Genomic DNA, 24,264 nt, shown 5'->3' with positions numbered 1-24,264 from the left:
TCATTGCCACCTTATAGGTAAAGATCAAAACCATATTAAATTGAAACAGAAGAGTGGCAACCTTACGTTCACCTAAATTTGTTGTTGTGAAATATGTAACTATGCGCTCAGTTGTTGACAAGCGACGTCAATTCTTTGATTGTAAACAAAACATATTGAAAGCAAAACGGCAGAAGATGTAAAGGGCGTATAAACAAAGACCTTAGTATAAATGTCAAACAAAACAATACCAGCTGTGACTGCGAATGCAAGAAAAGAATTTGATATAGAAAAGAATAAAGCAGTGTCCAATTTTCTAACTTAGCAAATAACATTTATGCAAATCAATACTGAATTCCACAACCATACAATTATATATAGTTCGATAACGCTAAGTTTAAGTATAGCGTCAAAAAAATTAACCGTCAAATTAATTTTTCGTATAAGACACACCACAGATAATAATAAAAAATTCTAATAAATATGTCCGAAGTTTTCCTTGTGGAGAATATCATTGTAAAAGCAATACTTTAAAATAAATAAATTCCCTAAATAAATTGGAAAATGGTATCTTATGAATAATACTTTGGAAAAACTCGCTCACAGTATAAAAGTTTTATATTATGCAACTTACTACACCTATAGAAGAAACTAAACATTTCAACGGATGCTGGAGCTTTTCAAACAACTCAGTTAGTTTCTCTAGAGAAATAAAACTCAAATCGAGCAAAGTTGAAGAATTCGAGGTACTTAATTTAGTAAATAAAATTTTGTTTACAATATTTTCGAAAGTATGCACTGTATTAGGAGAATAGAAAAAATGAGAGATAATGTGTTCTCACTTTAAATTGTACTCAAATTCTTTGGTTAACGTTCTCCATTCGCCTAAGCATTAGCAAATCAATTTTGGGCAAGAATTGGTAAAAACTGCTAATTAATATTAATAGTATTCTTATCACATAAATATCTTATCTTAAATATCGGGGTAGGCGTCAACAACAAAATATTTTGTCATACCAATTGGGTAATCGCGCAGTAGAGACGAAAAAGGCCAGGTACTCTTCATTACGATAAGAAGGAACGACAAATGGTAAGTGCATATGTGAATTACTTCATATCTGTATATAATTGTCTAGTTCTAATTAAGAAGTGTCTTTGGGACCTTAAGTTAGTCAGTTATTAGTCATAAAAACTCGAGAATTTTTCGTTATCGGTGAAGTAAATATTTTTATGTACTAAACAATATAATGACATTGTTCATTTATAGATGAGCTACGATGGATTATTATCACTGTCGCAGTTGACAGATGAGAAGTTAAGTCTCATTCAAGGGAGTACAACTCCACCGTTACCAAATGCGATTAAATCAAATGACAAAACTGCTGCATCCAAAGGGGCGGATAGTGTAGTAGTACCCGCAGTTGCCGACGTTACAGTTGAAGAAGAAGAGCAAGCTGCGACAATACAAACCATTCAGTTGCCTTCAGTCAGTAGTGAGAGTAACAATGCAACTTTTATAGGAAATTTGAGTGCATCGACCGCAACAACCACTGAAACAACAGCGCCTTTTAACACATCAACGGACGTATTAAACGGGGATATATCAACACCGCAACGTAAGATTTCTGCGTCATCACGATTTATGAATGCGTTCCAGCAATTATATTCGAGCGCAACTACTGCAAACACATCGACTGACGCAGACGAGATCGATATTGCGAACTCTACAAACGGAATGCCTGCAGTCAGCCGCACACCCCATAAGGGTATGGAATCAAAACTTTTGTCAATGTGGCATAACGTCAAATATGGTTGGAGCGGAAAAATCAAACCAAATTTTTCTAAAGAACAGCCAGTATGGCTTCTGGGGCGATGTTATCACCGCAAATATACTCCACCATCATCCATGGAAAGCTCTACTGAACTCACTACAAACTCTGGTGGCGTAATTTCAACGTCAATAAATAGTAGCTCTTACGAAACGCCAGAACAATATATGGGTGATAACCATGTTGTCCCCATCAGCAATATTTATCCGCCACTCAATGCTCACCAAGTAGATGAAATAGTAATTCCACAAGAATTAGGTATGGATGCGGTAGAGAATCAAGTAGCCGATCATCCATGGGAGGAGGGTATTGAGGGTTTCCGTCGTGATTTTTATAGCCGCATTTGGATGACTTACCGCAGGGAATTCCCGACAATGAATGGTTCTAGTTACACATCTGATTGCGGCTGGGGTTGCATGCTTCGCAGCGGGCAAATGTTGCTTGCACAAGGGCTTGTTTGCCATTTCTTAGGCAGAAGTAAGCAAAAAATTGTTTCAAAACAATAACTCAACTCAATATAATTGTATTTTTAAGGTTGGCGTTACGATGCAGAAACGCAGTTACACTCTACTTTTGAAGACAATATGCATAAAAAAATTATTAAGTGGTTTGGCGATAGTTCTTCAAAGAGCAGTCCTTTTTCCATACATGCTCTGGTTAGCTTGGGTGAAGAAATGGGCAAAAGGCCAGGCGATTGGTACGGTCCAGCATCCGTTTCATATCTTCTAAAGTAAATGGTGACGTTTGAAGCAAAATTATGTTTATAATGCGTTATAATAATTTGCAGACAAGCACTGAAAATGGCGGCTCAAGAAAATGCTGACTTCGATAATATAACAATTTATGTAGCTAAGGATTGTACCAGTGAGTTATTGTCATCTTATTATTCAAGTTTCTCAATTGCAAATAATTTTTGATTACACTTTTAAGACGAAGTCATAAATAAGGGATCAAAAGAAAGCATAATTGTAAAAAGCCTTTTAGTTAAAAATGTAATAATACTAACTGAAAATCGAATGCATTGTTACTTATAGTTTATATGCAAGATGTGGAAAAAGAATGTCGAATACGAGAGCCATCTCCTCAAAAGCATGTTCCCTGGCAAACAACACGGCGTACTGAATTGCCAAAATCACAAAAACAACAATGGAAATCGTTAATTCTGTTAATACCACTTCGTTTGGGATCAGAAAAACTGAATCCCGTTTACGCGCATTGCTTGAAACTATTACTGAGTACAGAATATTGCATTGGTATTATAGGCGGCAGGCCAAAACATTCATTATATTTCGTTGGATTCCAAGGTAATATTATCACATTAATAGAGGGGATATGTTTTCTTAGTTGTTTATAATTTTTTAGAAGATAAACTAATACATTTGGATCCTCATTATTGCCAAGAAATGGTCGATGTTAATCAGGATAATTTCTCATTACAATCCTTTCATTGTAAATCACCTCGAAAATTGAAGACTTCTAAAATGGATCCAAGTTGTTGCATCGGTTTTTACTGTGCCACGAAAATTGATTTTGATAATTTTGTGGAAAGTGTACAGTTAGTAAGTTCTGTTTGTTTGCTTAATTTATGATTTTACTACATTGTTATGTAAACTTTATTTTCTCTAAAATATAATTTTTAAGTATCTACATCCGATGCGTTGCACCTCCGGAGCAATGGATAAACTTACATCTTCATCACATACTGGTGGACACAGTGAAGGTGCTCAATATTCTGAAATGAACTATCCACTTTTTACATTTTCACGCGGACAGTGTCCAGAGGAAGAATGGTACACAATCAATGATTCCCCTTACAAACCATTGCAGCAACAAGTGACTCAAATGAAGCAGGAGTTCGATCTTCAAAGGAATAGCATGACATATATTAATGCGCAAGACGATGATGACGAGGAAACTGAAGAATTTGTATTACTCTAAATTGTTTAAGTGAAATCCATACCAATTCATCATATTAATGCATCTTTTCATTCATTTTAATTTATAAGTCAAGCGCCTGCATAATGTGATTGTACAAAAATGTTAAACTCTCACTGTTTATTCAGAACTAACTACATTTACTATTATCTAAAGCAAAGAATAGTGTCCTCTCATTTGCATCAGTTGGATCCATCCTAAAATAGTGCATCCTAAACGTATCTCAAACATTAAGACTTACTTAATTTTTGCATATTTAGTAACTCCTTTTGGATAAATATTTTATACATATTTACAGTGTTACCTGTCTGCGCATTTTAAATGAAACTCATTTCATTTTACTAACTTTATTTCCATTCAAATTGTAGATTAAAATAATTGCCAAGAAGTTTGCTAAACAATGAATTGAAATTGCACATATACCCAGTATTATGAGGTAATGCTTGAGATGAAAGTTTTGTGCGTCAATATTAACTTCTTGTTAATGACAGTTGTGATTCAAATATTTATTACATTTTATTTATATGGTGTGTAGTACTTCGATGAACGTAAAATATAATTCCACGTTTGTTGTATTTATTTTTGTCCATTTTTAATAAGCGTTGAGTCGCTACATTTTTTGTTAATAACACTTGTTTGAAATGTTGACTCATTAAACAAATCTCATATTTTATTATTACAAGACTTAAATTCATTATCCAAATTAACTTGAATACTACCGTAGGCAAAATTTAAATTCCAAAGTAAATACGGGTTTATTTCTTGTATGTATGAATTCAGTTTCTTTAATTATTAACGTATTTACGTTGACGAGTGTTGTATTTGTTAATTACTTAAGATAAATAGAATATTAATAAAAAAAATACAAACACATATGATTTATTTGATTAAAAGTACTGAAACATTTATTAATGTACATACATATATACTTATAGTATATAAGTGATAAATAAATAAATAATAAATCTAATTACATCATACTTACATCGTACCAGTGCGTTTCTCAAATATTTTTTAGATAAGATTAGTTTGGTATACAAAAAATTAAATCTACGTAACGGACCGATTTATATACTGTATACATATATTTGAATATATTTTTGGCTTAATGCTGGTACGTCAATTGTACCAGTGTTTTCCATTTTAAACAGTTTATATACACTCTGAGATGCTTACTTAAATAAGTATTTAATTCAGTCTAATAAGCCCCTAAATTGCCGTTTTGAATTTTTACCAACTTAAATACAATAGATGTGTAACTAACTGCTTAATTACCGAATGCACATAAACGACTTCTGATATTTTTGAATAACAAAGGAATGTGTAAATATTTCTTTGGCGCTAACATACTTACATACATGTTTTTAAATTACTCACCATAATTATTAAGTACTTTTTAGCACATGCATACATACTGAATTCTGTATTAAAAAACTTGTTCTGTTGAGAACTGTTTTCTGCATCATTCCGATTCTAAAAATAAGCATTAATTTGGAATTCGCACTTGCATATTTTTAATATTCTATATATAGTAAGAGCATTTGGATCTGAAGCTACCAAACTGTAACTGTGTTGTATATTAATGCTTGAATTATAAATGTTTTACTTAAATAATGAAATTAGACTACACTTTTTAATCCCATAAGAATTTCAATTTAAATTTCGAATAATTGAAGAATCGACAATAAATTTACAACACGATTTTGCTTAACTTTTCTCTTCGTTTTCTCTTTAATAGCTTGCTAAGATTTTCTCGAGCAGTCATTGCTTTTTCCGTATTTAATTTCAATGCATTTTGATAACTCTCTATGGCTTCATTTAGTTTCTCCCAACGATGATACAGAACGCCTAAATTCGTATGAAACAATACATTTAATGGTTCCACCTCTATTATATGCTTGTACAGCTCTTCAGCTTCCACGTAGTGCTTTAATTTTCCGAAAACGTTAGCTCGTATGAACATAATACTTGTTTCATTCGGAAGATGTGTTAACGCCTGTGCAGAAACTCGTATAGCATCTTCGTACAGCCCTCGGTTGTCCAGCATTGTGAGTATGTTAGCCCAAGCTTTGGGTTGACGGGGATTCAAAGCGATTGCTTCTTGCCAATGCTGCATCGCTTCACTAGGCATTTTCTGATCAAGATAAAGATTGCCCAAGTTGTAATGACATATAGCATAGTTCTTCCGATATTTCAATGCATTTTTGTAACTTAGTAATGCATTTTTATAATCTTTGCGTGCTGCCTGAATAATTCCTAAATTCATCCAAGCAGTAGCGAAATCAGGTACTACTGCTAATGCTTCTTTAATGTATTTTTCGGCATCGTCTAGCTCACCCATCTCACGATATAGGTTTCCCAAATTCATAAGTGCTGATTCATATTGTGGGTAGAGACTGATGGCCTTATGATAATGTGTGAGCGCTTTGTCACGATCTAATCTATCCGTTGCCAAACGTGCTATATTATAATGAACCTGAAATTCGTAATGCGTTCAAAATATTTGTATATAAGAGATGCATCATAGATACCTTAGCATTATTGGGGCAGACTTTTAATGCCGAAGCAAAAAGACTATCTTCTGATAACCACTGCTTAGCTCGTTCTCGTGTTCGTAACAGTAGACAGATGAAACATAACATCAGTGTCCACTTATATAACTGTAGCAACCATAGTTTTGGATTGCTGTTATATACAAAGCATAAACCTTGTGCCACTAAGAAACAAAAGCCAATAGATGGTACATAAAGCACACGTTCAGCTATAACAAACCCAACTTTAATAACTCCTGAAGCCGGCAGAAAAGGTATCACCATTAGACCCAGTCCAAATAAGGGTGCGAAATTTTGTCTGCTATTAATAATGGCAACCATTGCAAGGGAATACATAGCCAAAACTGCCTGCAAGCGCAAATCCCAGATGTCTGTAATTAATCTAATGCATCCTAAAGCCCAGTCAAAACTTAGCCATTGTGGACATAAAAGAATCCACCAGTTAATGGCATATAAATAATTCTGAGAAAGTATGCGAGTTAAGAGATCATCATTAAGTGCTATAGGATTATCCATTGGTTTGAAACGAGGGATCTGAAAATTTTGTTGCCACAAACGAAATATTATTATTACAACAGTAGCAACTGCATATGCGGCATTACGAAATGAACATATGAATTTCAATTGTGTTCTCCAAGGGTAAATAAAAACCTGTGTTCTTGCGAATTCGAGAAAAATGCATGCAACTGGAATAGTTATAGCTGTCTCCTTAAAGAATATACCTACTGCAGTCAGTAAGATAATCAATACATCAGTACCAGCACCTAAACGCGTTCTGTGATAAGTAAGCAAGAGCGCTACTAAATATAATGTGCAGAATATCAATTCAGCTCGACCAACTACTCCACAAACTGCTTCTGTGTGAATCGGATGTATTGCGAAAAATGTTGCTGCTACTGCGGCTACTTGGTTATAAACTGTTGTTTCAAATCGGAGCTTGCGAAGAAGTTGCCACACGAGGAGAGTATTTATACAATGTAATAATAAATTAATAGCTTTCATATGTTTGGCGCGAAATCCAAAGATAGTATACTCCAAATGAAATATCAATGTTGTTAGTGGCCGGTAAGACTTGTGCGATTCTGGGCTGATTAATGACGTGCCCCAAAAATCATTTTTAAATATTGCTGTCCAATTTGTTGGATAAGTCGTCACATCAACGTTTTTTACGATAGCTACGGTATCGTCGAAAACGAAACTTCCATTGAGTGCGTGTGAATAACTGGCCAAGCATAAAAGAATTAAAACACATTGGAAAAGAAGACGTCTAACCAGGTAATACTTTTCATCACTATTACTTCCCATTAAAGTTTGTTCAGTTGGCGATTTACACTTCTCCATTTTTTATTAGTTTTCTTATTAGTATATTATAAATAAGTTATATTAATAGCTGATATTTATGAAACCCATTTCTCATTAAAATTTTTATTTAAACTTTATAGAAATTTCTTTTATTTTAAAATGCTCGTATAAACATCTTTATATATATGTATTTATTTATATGTATATATTTACACTAATTGGGGATGGGATAAAAGAATAAATCGACTACAGCTGATTTATATTATAATGGAAGGCATACACGCAACAGTTTGTTGGTTGATTGAGTTGGGCTAGAAATTGCCGTTGCCGCTACATACGACACAACTTTATACACAATTTTGAGGCCAACTTCATTTTGAATATTCACGTTCGTTACTTAAACATGAGATCGGAAGTTGTTGCTTTACTTATTATATATATATTCTATATACTAATCTTTATTTCTAATTCCAACAACTTATCGCTTCATTACTCACCCGAATTAACAACTTCTTCTTTATATCTCATATGCTCTTATCACAACAGCACTGCACATAGAACTATAAATGCCTGTTGCACAATTCGGCAGCCCTTACCCTGCAAGACGGAGGTAACAGATTGCACAAACACATTGAAACATTTTCAGCTGTTCACTAACACTGTTACATTTTCTGGAATTTTCAATTGAATGGGAAAATACGTAAGTAAGATAGAGAAAAACTATTGACATTCTAAACATATTGTAATATTAACTTGCTAGAATAGGAGAGACGAATGCCCAATTTTTCAAGAAGAAGAAAACGAAAAGCGCAGTTTATTTTGGTTTTTAAAGAGGTAAGTTCGTTATTTCATTATTTGATATTTTATAATTAATTTCGTATATACATTTATACTATATATGTTATTAATTTCTTTTATATAGAGTAAACGAAAAAGATTAACAACGAGAAAAAGGTAAGCATTGTGAATTAAATGTCGTGTGTGTAATTAAAATTTTTAATATTACAGAAATCATTTAGAGCGTTTGGATGCGTATAACAAAGACGCACCATTCAATTAGCCGCATCACCGGTGACTTGGAGGACGAGCATTACGTAGAGCTCGCTATTAGTTTAAGTAAATATTTCATTATTTTGATGTTATTATTAAATAAAGCGAAATAATAAAAGAACTGAATTTTATTTAAAAGAATTGAATTTGCTAGGAGTAGCAAATGGGTAACAGATAATCTTGTTACTGCTTGTTCTTGCCAACATGCTTATATGTTATAGGTAACAAACTGATAACGAAAATAATAACACTAACAGATATTCGGGTAACAAATACTTTTTGTTAACCATAACACATAGGTAAGCAATGCGCTAACAAAAGAATTTGTTACCCGTAACATACTGTGAAGAGATTTGCTAACAAATGCATGTATTCTGTTAGAACAAGGCAGCATGCGATATTTGCCATTGGTTAGAGCGAGATAACCATTGAACATCAAATAGCTATGTGTTACTTTTTTCCCACTCTCTGAACAAAAGTAACAAATATTTTAACGAATGCAAAAGTGAACAATAACAAGCCGCTTACACGTTTGCTAACAGCTACCCGTCTTGCAGGGTATATGCTAGATCATTAACAACAATTCGTAACTCCAATATTCTGACATCTCTGAATTTCGCTGTCTAGTTGAATTTATCATCGATTATTATGGAGTCTAGTCGACCTGTTAGTATTGCTAACGAACAATGGGATCCGCTGCCAAGGGTATGTGGACGACATTGTAATTATAGCAAGAGGCAAATACGAAGATACTCTCTGTGACCTAATACAAAGAGGTCTAAACCTGGCGAAGATGTGGTGTAAAGAGGTTGAATTAAACATCAATCCCTCCAAGACGACCGTAGTCCCGTTTACGAGACGCAGGTCCTTACCCGGTCTCAGGAACCTTACACTTGGGGGCAGAGAGATAGGAATGACCGGAAGTGTCAAATACCTAGGGATTATGCTACGTTGCGGTGGAATCAGCATGTAAACCTGACCCTGGTCAAGGCAACAAAAGCTTTAATGGTGTGCAACCGGCTGGCGGGCAAGTCCTGGGGCTGTAAGCCAAGGATCCTCAGGTGGTTGTACACCATGATAGTGCGACCAATAATCACATACGGGGCGGTGGCCTGGGCCTCAATAGCGTCGCAGACTTCGGTTAAGACCAAGCTATCGAAGCTGCAACGGCTAGCCTGTGTCTGCATGACGGGCGCAATGCGTACCTGTCCAACGGCAGCACTGGAGGTTCTGACGGAGCTTACTCCGCTTCATTTGGTTATCGGTCAGGTAGCCAAGCACACAATTCTGCAAATAACGGCAGAGGGGTGGGGCAAAGGTAGGGTAATCTCGTCCCAGAGGATGGAAAAGATAAGTGGCGATGTACCATCAGCCCTCCTCCCGAGGGACAGCACTACCAAAACAGTTAACTTCAAGAAGAAGTTTAAGGTCACCCTCGGCAACAAAGACGAGTGGAATGATTCCAACCTCGAACTGATGCTGAGGAATAGTACGCTAAGGTGGTACACCGACGGATCGAAAATGTCGGAGGAAATCGGTGCGGGGATCGCGGGCCCACGCACTAAGCTCTCCATACCCATGGGAGAGTTCCCAAGCATTTTCTAGGCATAAGTTTTTGCCATAAGTCGGTTTATAGAAATAAACCTCCATCGCAACTATCGCAATGAGAGAATAGCCATTCTCAGCGATAGCCAAGCGGCGCTAAAAGCGATCTCTTCTTACGAAATCAAATCGCTATTAGTGCAAGAGTGCAGGGAGAGGCTGAACAGCCTTGCAGAACGTAACCAGGTACACCTAATCTGGGTGCCTGGGCACAGAGGTATAGCCGGTAATGAACTGGCGGATGAGCTAGCGGATGAGCTAGCCCGCTCCGCAGCCTCCACCAAGATGGTGGGACCGGAACCCTTTATTGGGGTAGGTCCACATACCATAAAGGAGCTACTTCGCAGGGAAGAAGGAGTGGGCAGAGAGGAGCATTGGCGGCAAACGCGTGGTATGAGACATGCCAAGTTGCTAATGGGAGGATACAATCTAAGCAGGTTCAAGGTTATAATAAACCTCCCCAGGAACAAACTCAGGCTACTGGTCGCATGGTATACCGGCCACTGCAAGTTGAATAGGCACCTGTACAACATGGGCCTATCCTCTTGCATTAACTGCCGGTTCTGCGACTTGGAGCCTGAAACCCCGGAGCACCTGCTGATTGACTGCACAGCAGTCTGTAGACGCAGGACTAAGGCCCTCGGATCAATGCTTCCGGATAGGGATCGCATAGCCTCACTAGCGCCCAGAAGTCTATTGAACTTCATCGATGCGCTGGGGCTAGGTGAGTCTATGTAGGTTAGGAGAGGGCACAATAGACCATTCCTCGTATTAATCATCGATTCTATTTTATTCTCGTATCGGAGTTCGTCACACCGCCCTCCACCTTTCCTTAATTCTGGTCTTTCTTAGCCGTCCTTCTATTATTGGATATAATTCCACCCTTTTTCCGGATACCCATTTTCACGGCAAAATTTATCTCCCATGTGACATCCATTTGAATCATTGTGCAGCTCGTTGGGAACTTCGGAAGTTATTACTTTCGGAACAATCATCAGATTTCGGGAGCTTTGTCCACCTTCGCTATCCCATACGCGTTGCAAGCAACCAGACACTAACTTTAAACTATTCCATTGTGCCCAATATACCTTTGCAACTGGGCTCTCTGCAGCTATTTTTTCTCCATTTGGACGTTGGTCATCTCCACTCCATGTATTACACATTTCAAATGTGGATCTTCTTTCTGTAATTTTCATACTTCCTCCGGATCCCAGTCTGAAGTTATTGTCATAAATTGGGCATCTATAATGTCCACTTTTGCTTCAGCTTTTGCGCAATGTCTGCATTCCAAAGTACAGGGACCGTATCCGCATTCCCATGACTATTACCTTTGCGATATTCTATAGGGAAGTCGTAACTTTGGAATTTCTCACTCCATTGTGCCTATTGTCCTTCTGGATTCCTGAATTACATTCTAATGGCGCATGATCTGTCCATTTGTGCCTTAATAGCTATAAAGTTACTTATGAAAATTTTTGATACACTTTACTAAAGCCAAGAATTCCCTCCAAGTTATAGAATAATTTCTCTCTGACTTGCTTATTGTCTGATTATAATAAGCCACCACTTTTTCATGCCCATCAATGACTTTTGAAAGAACGTCTCTTACTGCATATCTACTAGCATCCTTACCCAAAATAAACGCTGATTCTGGGAGCGCTACTTTCTTTTTGGAAAGGAAGATTTCCTCGGGCTCAACCTTAGACCAGCGCTAACTATAGTCGAAGAACCACGAAGTTATTAAGATCTTCATCAAAACTTTTGCTCAACACGATGATATCATTGCAGGAGCGGTACATAATCCAAAGAGCATTACGGTAAATGGCCATAGACCATCTCCTTACTTTTCAATTCATGCGTTGAGAATCATTTTGTGCCTGATAATGAGTTCAATGTGTCATTGATTTAAGATAGTGGATAACTGTGGATAAGCTTGGGAGATTGTTCTTTCATCATCTGTGTTAATAAAATGTTTCACAACTTTGGTTCTTCCTGCTTTGAAATCGCCTTTAACAAAAATGGTTGAGTACCTACGAAGAAGTTGCTTAGCCCTAGGTTTGCCTCTAGTTCAGAATTTATTAATCTTAGAGCCTTATCACACGAAGCAACTTTTGTTGCGGCAACTCTTAGTTTAGTGGCGAGGGGGCGACGAGGAGAGGAGAATCGCGCCGAGTTTCCCGTGTTCAGCAACTCGCTTTGTGTTCTTATTCGTAACAGTTCGCTGCGACGTTTTTCGGCTTTCGTGTTCTTTCTTTCGTAGTACATAGTTGCATTTGCGTATATTTTTTGAAATTAATATTTTGAATATATGTATTTAAAAAATTTAATTTCATCTTTTGGTAAGTAATTTGCAAATATGTATACAAATATACATAATATAATATAAATATTTTAGAAAATGGAGTATGACGAAAAAATCGAATTAATTAAAGATATTGTGAAATGTATGGAGGAAGCCATACAAATTGATTTAGACGATAGTAAAAAGGGTGATATATGTTTGTTTTAATAAATAAAATGTATTTCTTAATTGACAGAGCTGATTAATATATGTGATAGAGTGCCCCAAATACCTATAAGGAAAAAGAAGCGACAATGGGTTAAAGGAAAGTGAAAGAGAATGAGAAAAAAACTCGAGCAGAGTTGCGCAACACAAGTTGCTCGTGTGAAGGTAATGGGCAACAGCAAAAGAGAATCGCCCGAGAATCAGCAACAAAAGTTGCTTCATGTAATCGTACACTTATAAAATATGAAATTGACAGTATTACATATATTGCTTCCCATAAGCAATAGGGAGCCTCCACAGGCAATAGATACGGCGATACAGTTAGTATAACATAAATTTTATCCTGTCGAGATGCCCCGTAATAATATTATTGATGAAACACACCACATTGTCAGCTGTTTTATAATTGTTTATATTTTTTAAGATAAAATAAATCTAAGTTTAATTTAACTAAAAATATTTTTAAAATGTCGGAAGACATACTGTTTGATTTTCTGCATTCTGAAATTGTAAACTATTGTCTAAATAATAATAATAAAGTAAGATATTGGTACCTAACTAAAAAATGTCATATTAGCTTTTATACTAATTTTCTTTCCATAGGAGAATGACTTTTCATCGTTGGAATATATTGGATTTAACACTGGGTATCGTCTTATAGAACGTCTAACGCGAGATGTGCCACGATTTAAAGATGAGTTGGAGACAATGAAATTTATATGTACTGATTTCTGGACACTAATCTATAAGAAACAAGTTGATAATTTACGTACTAACAATCACGGAATGTACGTGGTACAGGATAGAGCATTTCGTTTCCTTACACGAATATCGACAGGTACTAAACAACTGGAACATGCTCCAAAGGTATAAATATATTATTATATTGTACTAGATTAAATAGTTTTCGCTTATTTTCCAGTTTGTATTTTTCACTTGTGGCCTAGTGCGAGGGGCATTGACGAATTTGGGTATAAACAGTACAGTCACAGCTGAAGTGCAAACAATTCCAGCTTGTAAATTTCACATTGAAATTAATAGAAACTAGACTTAAATTTTGATTACTTAATTAATATACTATTTTATTAAAGTAAATTAGTTTATCATTGCACGTCTTTTGTATAAAAAGCTATTACATCAAGGTTTCCAATGTTTAATGTAGCTTTTAATTGCCAACTTCTTCCAGGAAAATGTGGTTCAAGCGGCAATGGTTCAGTGTAAACATTAACACCAGTTTTCGGTCCAACAATTAAAAGTGTATTTCCTTTATACATTTTGATATAATTAAGGAATGCAGTGCGGTTGTTAAAGTAGCAAAACATCAATGCGAAATTCCAATTTTCCAAGTTACAACACTTTTGTAGATAATTCTTCAGATTTTCTTCTTCGTCAAAATAATTAATATTAATAAAACTTTTAATTGCATATCTACTTTCCCACCACGATCGATCGACTTCAATACCATTGACTGCCACTCCTATTTAAGAAAAAAGGAATGGAATACACTTTTTTCAGTCTAATTTTCCTCTTTACATTTGTATACATACCCAGACAATCTTGTATTATTCTTTCAAATAATCCATTTCCACATCCTATACTAAGTATGTGGTTTATGTTGAGCGTCTCAAGTAATGCTCCAAATTTAAGTAATTCACTTTCCGTCGGCCAAAGCCACATTAAGCTACGACGTTTATTAACTTCCAGTGAGTGGCCCATTGCGAGGCAGTCCCGCCAATTCTGTATACCGTCAAAGTAATTATACGTAGATCGGTAATGTGAACTTTTAGGTGTAGTGTTCGACATCGTTCACCTACATCTGATTTATAAAAATTTTCTTTATTTCAAATGCATGGCAACAAACACACACACCATTTGAAATGATAAGCATTAAAAAAGAAATTAACAATAGAGCAATGCAGGGAATATCACATGACCTTATTCACGGCTAATGCCAAATTTTAGAAGATGCGTGTCTGCATTCTTTGTGTACTAATATGTCAAAGAATACATCAAACCGATGGCATTGGGCCAAACTATCTATGGTATATATGTACATATATTAAAAGGTACATAAAGTTAATGTGTTTTTTTCTCACTGAACTTGATTAATTTTTTTTTTTCGATTCGTTTCTTTTGCAGTAAAATATAAAAAGCGAAAAGACAAACGTGTTTATAGAATATTAAAAATATATTAAATTAATGTATTAAAAAATACATGTGCACAATTAGTAAGTGTATACTTAATTGTAAAAAAAATATTTAAAAGTCTTGATATTGGTAGGTATATCTAAAGTTTTTACGCCAATGCGTCTCACTGAAATTTGAAGTGTTAATCGTCATTTGTTTTTCAGGAGTTGCTAAGCTCACACAGGAAACAGTATTGTCAGAATAATGCGGTTTTATGCCATACACTTCTTCTTTCTCACTATCACTTTCGGAGGCACTTTCATCTCGATCTGAAGTCAAAATCTTTCGATACATTTTAATTGGGTCGTACTTTTTAACTTTTTTCTGAACAACTGTAGAACTTCCACCAGACACAATATTTGCATTTATGGGTACTTTCGGAAATAGAATAACTGTAGAATCGTTGTTCGAAGTGTTGGTTGCAATGGTAGATTGGGTAGGTGGTGATTGAATATTTGTGGTGAGTGTAGTGGCAACGTGATAATTTGGAACTTTCATTGGCTGAACATTTCCTATGCTTTTGATAACGGCACTATTCTCTACAGTCTTTGGTTCCCCAATTGGTGATGAGGCTTCCATATGGTTTTCATATTCAATTGCTTTCAGTGCTTTGGTGCTAATAGGGTATATTACTTCAGCACAGTCGTCAAAAGTTCTATTTGAATGTATAGTGCGAATATGTCGCAACATGTTATCCTTGCGAATGATGGTAGCATTACATTCTCGACATCGGAACTTAACGACATCTGTAAATTAAATCTGAAGTTATTTGGGTGTTCAGTTGAAACATATACTAACCTTGATGTAGTTTAACATGCCGCAACAAAACTGCATTGTCACTGAATTTTCTTAAGCAAATACCACAAATATAACAATCAGTCTTTGTATGTTTTTTAAGGTGTAATTTGAGTGTATAGTTACGTTGGAAACGTTTATCACAGTATTCACATGCATACTTCTTATCTGAAAAAAATTAATTAATATTAAATAATATTTAGAATGTTGACCACTCACCAAAATGTTTTTGCATGTGTAGCTTTAAAGTAGATTTCAAAGAATAACTTTTCTGGCAGACTTCACAAGTATAAGGTAACTCGTTGCCTCCGTGGAGTTGCCGGGTATGACCTGACAGCGATTCCCTGTTACGAAATAATTTACTACATTCTGTGCATTGAATAGAAGGAGCGCGATGAAGCCTTTCATGCTTCTGGAGAACTATTCGATTTGAGAATGATTTGTTACACTCTGCGCAATGATATATGCGCTCCTCATGTGTTTCCAAGTGATATTTGAAATGGGATTTTGTAGAAAACGTCTAATATTACAACAAATATATTTACTGCACTTCAAAAATTTAACTAACTTACCTTATCGCATTGCTGGCACATGTATCTCTTGGAAGCATCGCTACCACAGGTTAAATGATAGTATTGTTGCGAACGACTTCCAAATTTTCTTCCACAAGGTATACAGTAATAACGGACGCCGGAGTCCAAATCGCTGTGTAATCGTTGAATATGCGTTGGCATAGAAGCAACTTTTCTACCTTTTTTCTTGGTAGTTTTGCTCGCAGCATTAAGATCCGTCTCGACTGTTGCCCCACTTGCAACGATTACACTATCTGCGTCTTGTTCTGTATTATTTTCAGTATTATACTGCTTCGGCTTTAAACATTCTGAACATTCATCATCAGCAAGGAGACAACGGCGACACTTGCTATGCCCACAACTATCAGTCACCAGTCGATTTACATTGTCCCTAATTTCGGTCCCACAGAGAGGACAAGATATATTGACTTTTATAACACTCATTCTTGGATATAATTTGTCGTAACTTTATTTCGAGATTGCTTTTAATCATACATATATTAAAATAACTAATTGCATTAACAAAGAAATGAAAATGAAAACAGCTGTTTTATCATGTTTGTTTATTTGAAATTCTCTCCGCACATTGCAGAGAATGACATTCCTTGCGGAATGCAAGTAGAAAACTCGGTTACCCGGCTAGGTTATTAATATGGAAAAATACCATACGACAGTTGGAATAAAGTACTCCTATTTTTTATATTAATAATATTATTACATAGCAAAGCAAGCGAAAGACATATTTTTTTCATAATAAATTGATAGATTGTAAATGAAACAATGAATAAATATACATACATAAATTTCAATTTTTAATTCCATAAAAGTATAAGCGTACACACATACTACATATTTAAAAATAGAAACTGCTTATCTTTTAAAAAATGTAGTATGTATGTGTACATCTTAGTAAGTAAAGTTTTAACAATTAGAGAGCTTGTTTGTGAACTTATAAACAGTGAGCAATCATTAGCCGATACGAAAGTAACGTGGAATTTTGAAGAGCTTTTTCAAATGTGTTAAAGTTATATCGAAAGGTGCTGACGTCTTTTATAGTTGAAAAAATGGCAAAGGTTTTCTTTGGGCAAATCATACACACTAAGTCTTTGAATGACTTCGAGATCTTTACAAGTGGATTTATTGCAGTTGATCCGAAAGGCAAAGTAATGTGATACAAAATTCAATTGTCTTTTAAACGTGCGGATATGTACATGTATTTGTTTATATTTTGTATGCTCATTTAGTATAAGTACGTATGTATGCCTGTCTTTCTAAATAAAGAGAAAAATGGTATAATTCTATCTTACTGAAAATAACTTAATAACCATATTCGTAACTATCATTTTTATTAGATTGTTGGCGTTGGCAATGAATTCGTTTATGATGAATGGTTAACGCAGCACATAAATTTTAAAGAGGCTACTGTTGAACGACTGAGCAATGATCAATTTCTTATGCCTGGCTTTGTTGATTGTCATATTCACGCACCCCAAGTAGCACAAATCGGGCTTGGTCTAGATATGCCTCTTTTGGATTGGCTGAATTCCTACACATTTCCATTGGAATCGAAATATGCAGACCAGAAGTTCGCGCAGAAAACTTACGCAAAAGTTGTGGTGAGTTCATTAGAAAAGCTGTGTAAGCACTTGTTTTTAAATTCAAATTTGATTCACTCAACATGAATTTTTCTAAGATTTCTACTTAAAGAAATATATTCATAGTATCATAGTATGTATTTACATATGTGCCTATGTATGTAGGCATTTAACAATTCTTATTTATTTCATGTCATAACTAGCTTTGAGTCAATGTAGAAGCAAAAATAATGAGATTTATATAAAATTCGATAGTGAATACGTTGGTAGATACTCACATATTTACTGGTTAATATTATATATGTATGTGTTCTTTTTTCATTATTTGCTTATAAAGGAAAATACAATAAAGGCGGGCACCACACTTGCATCCTATTTTGGTACCAATCACAAAGAGAGCACTTTAATTTTAGCAAAAGAAGCCTTGCGCCAAGGTCAACGCGCGTTGATTGGAAAAGTCTGTTCGAATCAAAATAGTCCGGAATTTTATGTGTATGTTCCAAAAAAAAAAAAAATAAGATACAATATTTGAATTTTAAAATTCTATTTTAAAAATCAGTGAAACGACAGATAAGTCTATAGCTTCTACAGAGGAATTCGTAAAAGATATACAAAAACTGGAGACAGATTTGGTCAAACCCACTATTACACCAAGATTTGCTTTGAGTTGTACCAAAGAATTAATGGCCAAACTTGGAGAAATTGCACACAAAAATGATTTGCATATACAGGTAAAAATTTAGGCTAATAAGCACAACAATTTTGTATGTAAATGTTAGAAGTGAATAAATTTTTTTTTTATTTTTTTAGAGTCATATTAGCGAAAATCTTTCGGAAATTGATTTTGTCAAGTCGCTATATAATACCAGTTATGCCGAGGCATATGATAATGCTGGATTGCTAACACCTAAGGTAAGGCGCATAGATCTATAAATATGTATATACCTACATATGTATGTATTGATACCCCTATTACGGTTTGCAACTCAAACTCAGTTGAATTGAAGTTAAAGAAATTCAACTTGAGATTAACCAAATTTTGTTAGGTATTATGAACTATAACTAAATTCACCTAACAATTTTTTATTAATCGTTAAAGTAGTGATGGCTCACGAAAGGGTGAATAAATATTATCATTAGTTTTGATTTATAAATTCATCCATATATACATAGTATGAATATGAATACTAATACTGAATTTTAAAGCTTAAACCAAAATACAGTTGAGTTGCAAAACGTAATAGGGCTTAAATAAACTTATAGACAGTTATGGCACACGCTGTACATTTGGATGATGAGGAAATAACGCTCTTTGGGAAACGCGGAACTTCGGTCGCTCATTGTCCCGCCTCGAATAACATGTTAAGTTCAGGCTTATGTGATGTACTGCGACTGATTAAAAATGGAATAAAAGTCGGCTTGGGTACAGGTTTGTACTATACATTGTATTTCATTATTTTCAACGCATAAATTATAAATTATATTATGTACACTATATTTATTCAGATGTTTCGGGTGGAAACTCGATGTCTATACAGGATGCTATGCTTCGTGCACTCGATGTTTCTCATCATTTGGAATTTGTGAAAAAACAGGAGATTAAGGGAAGCGGACGCCTAGAGGTACAAGACCAAGCATATCAGCCTCTTAATTACAAACAAGCAATATTTTTGGCAACACTTGGTGGTGCTGAGGCTTTAGCTTTGAGTAATATCACTGGCAATTTCGCCATAGGAAAATACTTTGATGCATTGATAGTCGATACGAGCAACTATCCGTTACACAATTACAACGTGAGTAATGACAACAAGTCTCCAGATTTGATTTTGTTGGAAATGGTTCAGAAATTCATTTACGTTGGAGATGATCGCAATATTATACGAGTCTTTGTGGCAGGGAACCAAATAAAACAATAATTTAAAAAAATTAAACAAAGAATTATAATTTGCGTATGTAAAAAATTAGATTAAAAAATTTTTAATTCTATATATGTACGTATGTAATTTGTTTCGCCTTCAGCACGATATCAATTTTTATTAGTTATTATCTGCATAATTTTTACAAAGGTTTCTGTGGACTAATATTTCAAAATACTTGTATTATATACCATTTTGTTAAATCGAAGTTCCTTGTTGATTTTTAAAAGCTGTAAATATCTAAAATGCGGAGACTCCTTTAGTGCTGTTTAGTCGCACTTAAAGTGCCCATACACGAGCACACAAGTGCGTTCGATCGGTATGAATTGTTTTGCGCTTACACGACACACAAATCCATTTTGCGTTCGTTCTTCACAGAGTTACGTCTTAATGAATTGGGGCAAAGTTAAGTATCTTTGGCATAAAATTATCTTTTATTTAAACTAAAAACAACTAAGAAAAGTCAAGTTTGAACATATTTTTAAACAAGATAAAGTAAAGTAAGTCAAAACCACTTTTTTTTTCAATTTTTAAAAAATTTGTAAAATTTTACACTTCTTTTGGAATTTTCTTAGTTTAACTAGAAGATAAATTATTAAAAAATATGAATCTCTTTGAATATTTTGTTTTGATAGAAATTGCGACCTGCATCCTGCCCGCCGTCCGAAAAATGCACATGTGAGATGCATCGGGCAATTGCTTCGCCTAGAAATTTTGCATGAATCAGTTATTTCTTTCCCTCCCAAAAAAATCCTCAAAAAAATCAATTTTTTGAAGCCGCGATCTTCACTGTTCGGCGACACGAGAGAAATGAGATTTCGTCCGCGCACAACGCCATGTGCGCGCACCGATCGTAAAAAATCAAAGATTTTCGCGAACATGGATCGGTGCGCGCACAAGCCCATGCACGAGTAAACCGCATGCGAACACATACCGATCGAACGCACTTGTGTGTCGTGTATGGGCACTTTTATGCATATTCGTTTTTGGTGAATTATTTTTTGGATTTTTTGATGGCTTCCGTAATATTAAACGATTGGCATCACGTTGTATATATAATATATACGAATACAGATTGTCCTCTCTCAATTTATTTTGTTTTGCAAACTGTTCACTCACAGTCACATACACATATGCAATGCAACTACGTCAAAGTTAATACAAATGAAAACGGATGAACACCGAATGGAGAAACGTCCGCCATTTTAGTTGCGTGTTGTCATCTCTCAACTGCTGTTCGTACAAGAAAAGTTAATCGTTGAAAAATCGTTGAAAAATACTATTAATACTATACTTATTGCTAAAAACACAAAAAGGTGATGATCCGAGTACTTTCTTTAAATTTTAGCTAATCCGAAGTAGTTTAACCGTGAAATTTTGTATCGATATTACGATATAAGTATTAAAGTACTAAGTGAAAACGAGAAAGGAAAAAAAAAACCTAAGTACATAAAAAATTCCCAGGTCGACTGCTGCTGCTGTTGGCGTAATTAGCCGAGGTTCACTTTATTCGTATGTTGAGCGAGCAGATACGAGCGCAAAGTGTATATTTGTATGTTTGTGTTCGGATACATTTAGACTGCTGTGCCATTGTTTGTTTAAGTGTTTGTATTCTGGGAGGGGTGAGAGGCAAGGTGTGACATGCTTTGTATGTATCGGGTAAGCAAAAAACACTCTGAAATGAGCGCGGAAAATAAACTTGCTGAATAGAACACTTTGTATGATGATTACCAATGTACATATGCTTATATTAGGTGCTTGAAAAGTATGATAAAAGTGCCTTGCGGTCGAGATTTTAACTTAATGGGACTTGGTTACAACGTTCATTAATGTAGGATGTATGGATGTTTCACAATCCAAGGGCGCTGGTAAATCGTAATGAATTCAGCAAGGAGTTATTTGGTTCAATCTTATTGTGGGCAAATATCAGCTCATTGAGAAAAAAATTATGTTCATTTGGAGATCGAGAAAATGTGGAAGAAAAGAGAGGAAGAGGAGGGTGGTAGCCGGAATTTTTTTTGGTGTTGCATTTGTATTGTAAATATCTGTTTATTTTTATTTTGTGATTGAGTCAATTAGTACGGGGTCGCTGATAAACAGGATGCGATTTAACGATAACTGGTACCTACGTGATTCATTTATATCTGGTTTTGATGTTGAGCGGATTTGCTACTTTACTAAATAATAGATACGTAGAATAATGTACAATAATATAAGCTTGGCTGTGGTTATATTAGATACATATATTATCATGGAGCTAATTTCATAAACGTTTATATCCTGAGGCAGTTGTACAAATCCTTAATAATTTCATTGCATCGTTTTATTAACCGGCAAAATAAAGGAAATTGTCATCATATGGTGTAAGAAATATGTACATATATTTTTATATCTGTATGTACATATATATGTATGTACATATGTACTATATATACATATGCGCAGAGAATGTAATTGGAGAGAAACCCTAGGAAACCCTTTTGCATTAGTCACCGACCGAAAGTCATTTGACCTGAAATTTTCAATGACGTTCAATCGCTTAGTTTTTTTCTTATGCTATCAATATTATTTCATATTGATATATAGAGAAAAATTCAGTCCTATATGGAAGCAAATAGCGCGCTATTATGAATAGTTTGAGTGTATTATGGTATATAATGTTTACCCTCTAATTATTTTGTTTAGCTTAAAAATTCTCTTTTTGATTAGTTCAGCCGAAGGTTTGGAAGACAAAATTTTATAGGTAAATAAAGTTGTAAGATTAGAAGTCACTGACCAGAAAGAAGAACCAATAGTGTTATCGTGTTAGTAATTTTCCGTACAATTTACCGATAAATGGTAATAAGGCTGCAATAATTTCGATAATGATTATTTGTGTAAATAATAAATTATATAATAGTTGAATTGTATTTTTAAAACATCCGTATTATTTTGTGATGTTTGTTTGTGTTTTAATATATATTTAACTACAAAATGCAACACTGTTTGATTTCGACTGTTTGGGAGGGTCTTTTCAGTTTTTCGCTCTCTATATTCAGCCGTATTGCATGTGTGAAAAGAGGGCATCTGTAGTTTTGCCCGCGCGAATGCTTTCTGCAGGTATAAAGAACAAAACAAAAACAAATGTGTCTGTTGCCAATGACTGCGGCGGCAACAACGAATAGACAATGTACTGAGTGTGCTTCGTAAAATTTGACGTTTCCTGTTCGGTTTATTAGTGCGGTTCTTAGTTATTAGTATTGTGTAGTTAAATATATCGAAGAAATAAGATATACAAAATTTGAGGTAAATTTAAGATCTTGATACTAAAAAGCAAAGTGAAACGTTGTATAAGTTTATAAAAAAATAATATGCACGAATGAAAATAAAATTTGAAGAAAAATAGTTAGCGTTAATAATCGCCGGGGATAACCTTAAACAAGCCGACTAATCAGCGACATACCGTAGCTAAATAAAACAAAAAAGGGCGACATTACCGCCTGTTACTGCAACAAATAGAAAATATCTAATAATAATAATTAGAAAATATAAACAGTAGAAAACTAGTGTTGATCATACATACGGTAATGACCATGTTTAGCTTTGTTTGCTGTCGCTACGGGTGATGAATGCCAATCAGTTATAGAGCAGGAAATGTGAACGTGCGTTAAAATGTGCACACAAATTTTAGATACCAAAAAGTTAAGTTGCTTTAACGGTTTTCATTTGATGAGCAGCTTTGTTATCGTTATGCTTTTGACTTCTTTTCGATACCGGTGTCAATGTACGAAAATTGGCAAATAAATAATTTTTCGGTAATAAAAAAAGTAATAATGCGCCCGAACACGTACAAAAATAAATAAATGAAATATTTATATTATAACAAAAAAGTTTGAAGTAAATAGTTACTGTTTGTTTAAAATTGTTTCGACAAATTCTCAGTTTATCTGTATGTATTGTTATCAAGAGAACATTTCATTTGCCTTCTCAACCGCTACTCTCATATGCTATTGACCGCGCCAGTGAAAGAAAACAAGTTTTTAAAAGTGTATCTAAGTATACATATGTACATATGTATATGTATGTACATACAACAATCTGTTTGTGTGGTATCGAAAAGAATTGGAAAACACATAAAAGGCGTATATAAAATAGTACTCTGGTATTTACCTGTCATATTTAATTGCACATAAAATTGTAATTTTCTAAATCTTACAAACCATTGTTATCGGAATATATAGTACTATAGTATGGATGCTACTACAATATACTATGTACAAATGCATATTGAATTGTGTGTTTGTGTGGAGTTTTAGGTTGATGGCAAGGTTTCTTTGGAAAGAGGAAGCCCTCCTGTTTAAAAATATAGTTATATTCGACTTTAAAGCTCAAAAACTACAAAAATTGCAGCATTTGGCACAATTCCGATTTCTTTGGCGCCGTGATTTGAACGTACCGTTGGAAA

At 34.7% G+C, this 24,264-nt stretch overlaps 7 protein-coding genes and 1 long non-coding RNA gene across 13 annotated transcripts in view; 5 read left to right on the top strand and 3 right to left on the bottom strand.

The window, feature by feature from the left end:
- The first annotated feature begins 219 nt into the window (after positions 1-219).
- LOC126751194 (cysteine protease ATG4D) lies at positions 220-3,906 on the top strand. Of its 2 annotated transcripts, none has more exons than XM_050461247.1 (8): positions 220-725; positions 969-1,069; positions 1,247-2,285; positions 2,343-2,538; positions 2,596-2,672; positions 2,843-3,112; positions 3,171-3,367; positions 3,450-3,906. In XM_050461247.1, the coding sequence occupies exons 2-8, from the start codon at positions 1,067-1,069 to the stop codon at positions 3,744-3,746; spliced, it is 2,079 nt and encodes a 692-aa protein (XP_050317204.1). In that variant the 5' UTR covers positions 220-725; positions 969-1,066; the 3' UTR covers positions 3,747-3,906. The 2 variants fall into 2 exon arrangements, with proteins under 2 accessions (XP_050317204.1, XP_050317203.1); XM_050461246.1 differs by lacking the exon at positions 220-725 and adding an exon at positions 751-899.
- A 1,327-nt stretch (positions 3,907-5,233) lies between these two features.
- LOC126751193 (protein O-mannosyl-transferase TMTC4) lies at positions 5,234-7,787 on the bottom strand. Its single transcript, XM_050461245.1, has 2 exons — positions 6,275-7,787; positions 5,234-6,219 (listed from the first exon to the last, which is right to left on the bottom strand). The coding sequence occupies exons 1-2, from the start codon at positions 7,634-7,636 to the stop codon at positions 5,434-5,436; spliced, it is 2,148 nt and encodes a 715-aa protein (XP_050317202.1). The 5' UTR covers positions 7,637-7,787; the 3' UTR covers positions 5,234-5,433.
- Positions 7,788-8,198: 411 nt separating this feature from the next.
- LOC126767713 (uncharacterized) lies at positions 8,199-8,687 on the top strand. The gene is made up of 4 exons (XR_007669148.1): positions 8,199-8,297; positions 8,363-8,431; positions 8,520-8,551; positions 8,606-8,687. It is a non-coding gene; the product is annotated as an uncharacterized LOC126767713 (long non-coding RNA).
- A 4,450-nt stretch (positions 8,688-13,137) lies between these two features.
- On the top strand, positions 13,138-13,861 carry LOC126751143 (trafficking protein particle complex subunit 6b). The gene is made up of 3 exons (XM_050461153.1): positions 13,138-13,294; positions 13,359-13,622; positions 13,678-13,861. The coding sequence occupies exons 1-3, from the start codon at positions 13,223-13,225 to the stop codon at positions 13,801-13,803; spliced, it is 462 nt and encodes a 153-aa protein (XP_050317110.1). The 5' UTR covers positions 13,138-13,222; the 3' UTR covers positions 13,804-13,861.
- On the bottom strand, positions 13,811-23,773 carry LOC126751142 (uncharacterized). Of its 2 annotated transcripts, XM_050461152.1 has the most exons (3): positions 23,383-23,773; positions 14,303-14,571; positions 13,811-14,232 (listed from the first exon to the last, which is right to left on the bottom strand). In XM_050461152.1, the coding sequence occupies exons 2-3, from the start codon at positions 14,556-14,558 to the stop codon at positions 13,859-13,861; spliced, it is 630 nt and encodes a 209-aa protein (XP_050317109.1). In that variant the 5' UTR covers positions 14,559-14,571; positions 23,383-23,773; the 3' UTR covers positions 13,811-13,858. The 2 variants fall into 2 exon arrangements, with proteins under 2 accessions (XP_050317109.1, XP_050317108.1); XM_050461151.1 differs by lacking the exon at positions 23,383-23,773 and having other exon boundaries at positions 14,303-14,895.
- Positions 14,923-16,903, bottom strand: LOC126751140 (zinc finger protein 888). The gene is made up of 4 exons (XM_050461148.1): positions 16,310-16,903; positions 15,957-16,257; positions 15,741-15,905; positions 14,923-15,688 (listed from the first exon to the last, which is right to left on the bottom strand). The coding sequence occupies exons 1-4, from the start codon at positions 16,751-16,753 to the stop codon at positions 15,015-15,017; spliced, it is 1,584 nt and encodes a 527-aa protein (XP_050317105.1). The 5' UTR covers positions 16,754-16,903; the 3' UTR covers positions 14,923-15,014.
- On the top strand, positions 17,168-19,892 carry LOC126751141 (guanine deaminase). Of its 2 annotated transcripts, none has more exons than XM_050461149.1 (7): positions 17,168-17,472; positions 17,662-17,925; positions 18,242-18,396; positions 18,464-18,635; positions 18,715-18,816; positions 19,168-19,333; positions 19,411-19,892. In XM_050461149.1, the coding sequence occupies exons 1-7, from the start codon at positions 17,374-17,376 to the stop codon at positions 19,818-19,820; spliced, it is 1,368 nt and encodes a 455-aa protein (XP_050317106.1). In that variant the 5' UTR covers positions 17,168-17,373; the 3' UTR covers positions 19,821-19,892. The 2 variants fall into 2 exon arrangements, with proteins under 2 accessions (XP_050317106.1, XP_050317107.1); XM_050461150.1 differs by lacking the exon at positions 17,168-17,472 and adding an exon at positions 17,481-17,558.
- LOC126751139 (uncharacterized) overlaps positions 20,881-24,264 on the top strand; it is a 37,689-nt gene continuing 34,305 nt past the window's right edge. The window contains exon 1 of one of the 3 annotated variants that reach the window (XM_050461145.1): positions 20,881-21,136. The gene's annotated coding sequence lies outside the window, so the exon portion shown is untranslated. Of the gene's footprint in view, positions 21,137-21,356; positions 21,480-22,973; positions 23,106-24,264 lie in introns of those variants that run through there. The other 2 variants (XM_050461146.1, XM_050461147.1) reach the window with 2 other exon arrangements.

This window comes from Bactrocera neohumeralis, chromosome 2, assembly GCF_024586455.1.
Source record: "Bactrocera neohumeralis isolate Rockhampton chromosome 2, APGP_CSIRO_Bneo_wtdbg2-racon-allhic-juicebox.fasta_v2, whole genome shotgun sequence".
Classification (NCBI taxonomy): domain Eukaryota; kingdom Metazoa; phylum Arthropoda; class Insecta; order Diptera; family Tephritidae; genus Bactrocera; species Bactrocera neohumeralis.
This window is presented reverse-complemented; position numbering and strand designations above follow the sequence as displayed.

Excerpts from the sequence above, each read along its gene's own strand:
- LOC126751194 (XM_050461247.1), top strand. Across the intron at positions 2,673-2,842 it reads TGTAGCTAAGGATTGTACCA|TTTATATGCAAGATGTGGAA; the intron begins GTGAGTTATTGT and ends TGTTACTTATAG. Across the intron at positions 3,113-3,170 it reads ATATTTCGTTGGATTCCAAG|AAGATAAACTAATACATTTG; the intron begins GTAATATTATCA and ends ATAATTTTTTAG.
- LOC126751143 (XM_050461153.1), top strand. The coding sequence starts at position 13,223 with ATGTCGGAAGACATACTGTTTGATTTTCTGCATTCTGAAATTGTAAAC. Across the intron at positions 13,295-13,358 it reads GTCTAAATAATAATAATAAA|GAGAATGACTTTTCATCGTT; the intron begins GTAAGATATTGG and ends TTCTTTCCATAG. Across the intron at positions 13,623-13,677 it reads AACTGGAACATGCTCCAAAG|TTTGTATTTTTCACTTGTGG; the intron begins GTATAAATATAT and ends CTTATTTTCCAG.
- LOC126751142 (XM_050461152.1), bottom strand. The coding sequence starts at position 14,558 with ATGTCGAACACTACACCTAAAAGTTCACATTACCGATCTACGTATAAT. Across the intron at positions 14,233-14,302 it reads AATAATACAAGATTGTCTGG|GAGTGGCAGTCAATGGTATT; the intron begins GTATGTATACAA and ends TTTCTTAAATAG.
- LOC126751141 (XM_050461149.1), top strand. The coding sequence starts at position 17,374 with ATGGCAAAGGTTTTCTTTGGGCAAATCATACACACTAAGTCTTTGAAT. Across the intron at positions 17,473-17,661 it reads CAGTTGATCCGAAAGGCAAA|ATTGTTGGCGTTGGCAATGA; the intron begins GTAATGTGATAC and ends CATTTTTATTAG. Across the intron at positions 18,397-18,463 it reads AATAGTCCGGAATTTTATGT|TGAAACGACAGATAAGTCTA; the intron begins GTATGTTCCAAA and ends TTTAAAAATCAG.
- LOC126751193 (XM_050461245.1), bottom strand. The coding sequence starts at position 7,636 with ATGGAGAAGTGTAAATCGCCAACTGAACAAACTTTAATGGGAAGTAAT. Across the intron at positions 6,220-6,274 it reads TCTGCCCCAATAATGCTAAG|GTTCATTATAATATAGCACG; the intron begins GTATCTATGATG and ends TACGAATTTCAG.
- LOC126751140 (XM_050461148.1), bottom strand. The coding sequence starts at position 16,753 with ATGAGTGTTATAAAAGTCAATATATCTTGTCCTCTCTGTGGGACCGAA. Across the intron at positions 16,258-16,309 it reads TGTGCCAGCAATGCGATAAG|ACGTTTTCTACAAAATCCCA; the intron begins GTAAGTTAGTTA and ends TTGTAATATTAG. Across the intron at positions 15,906-15,956 it reads ACACATGCAAAAACATTTTG|ATAAGAAGTATGCATGTGAA; the intron begins GTGAGTGGTCAA and ends AATTTTTTTCAG.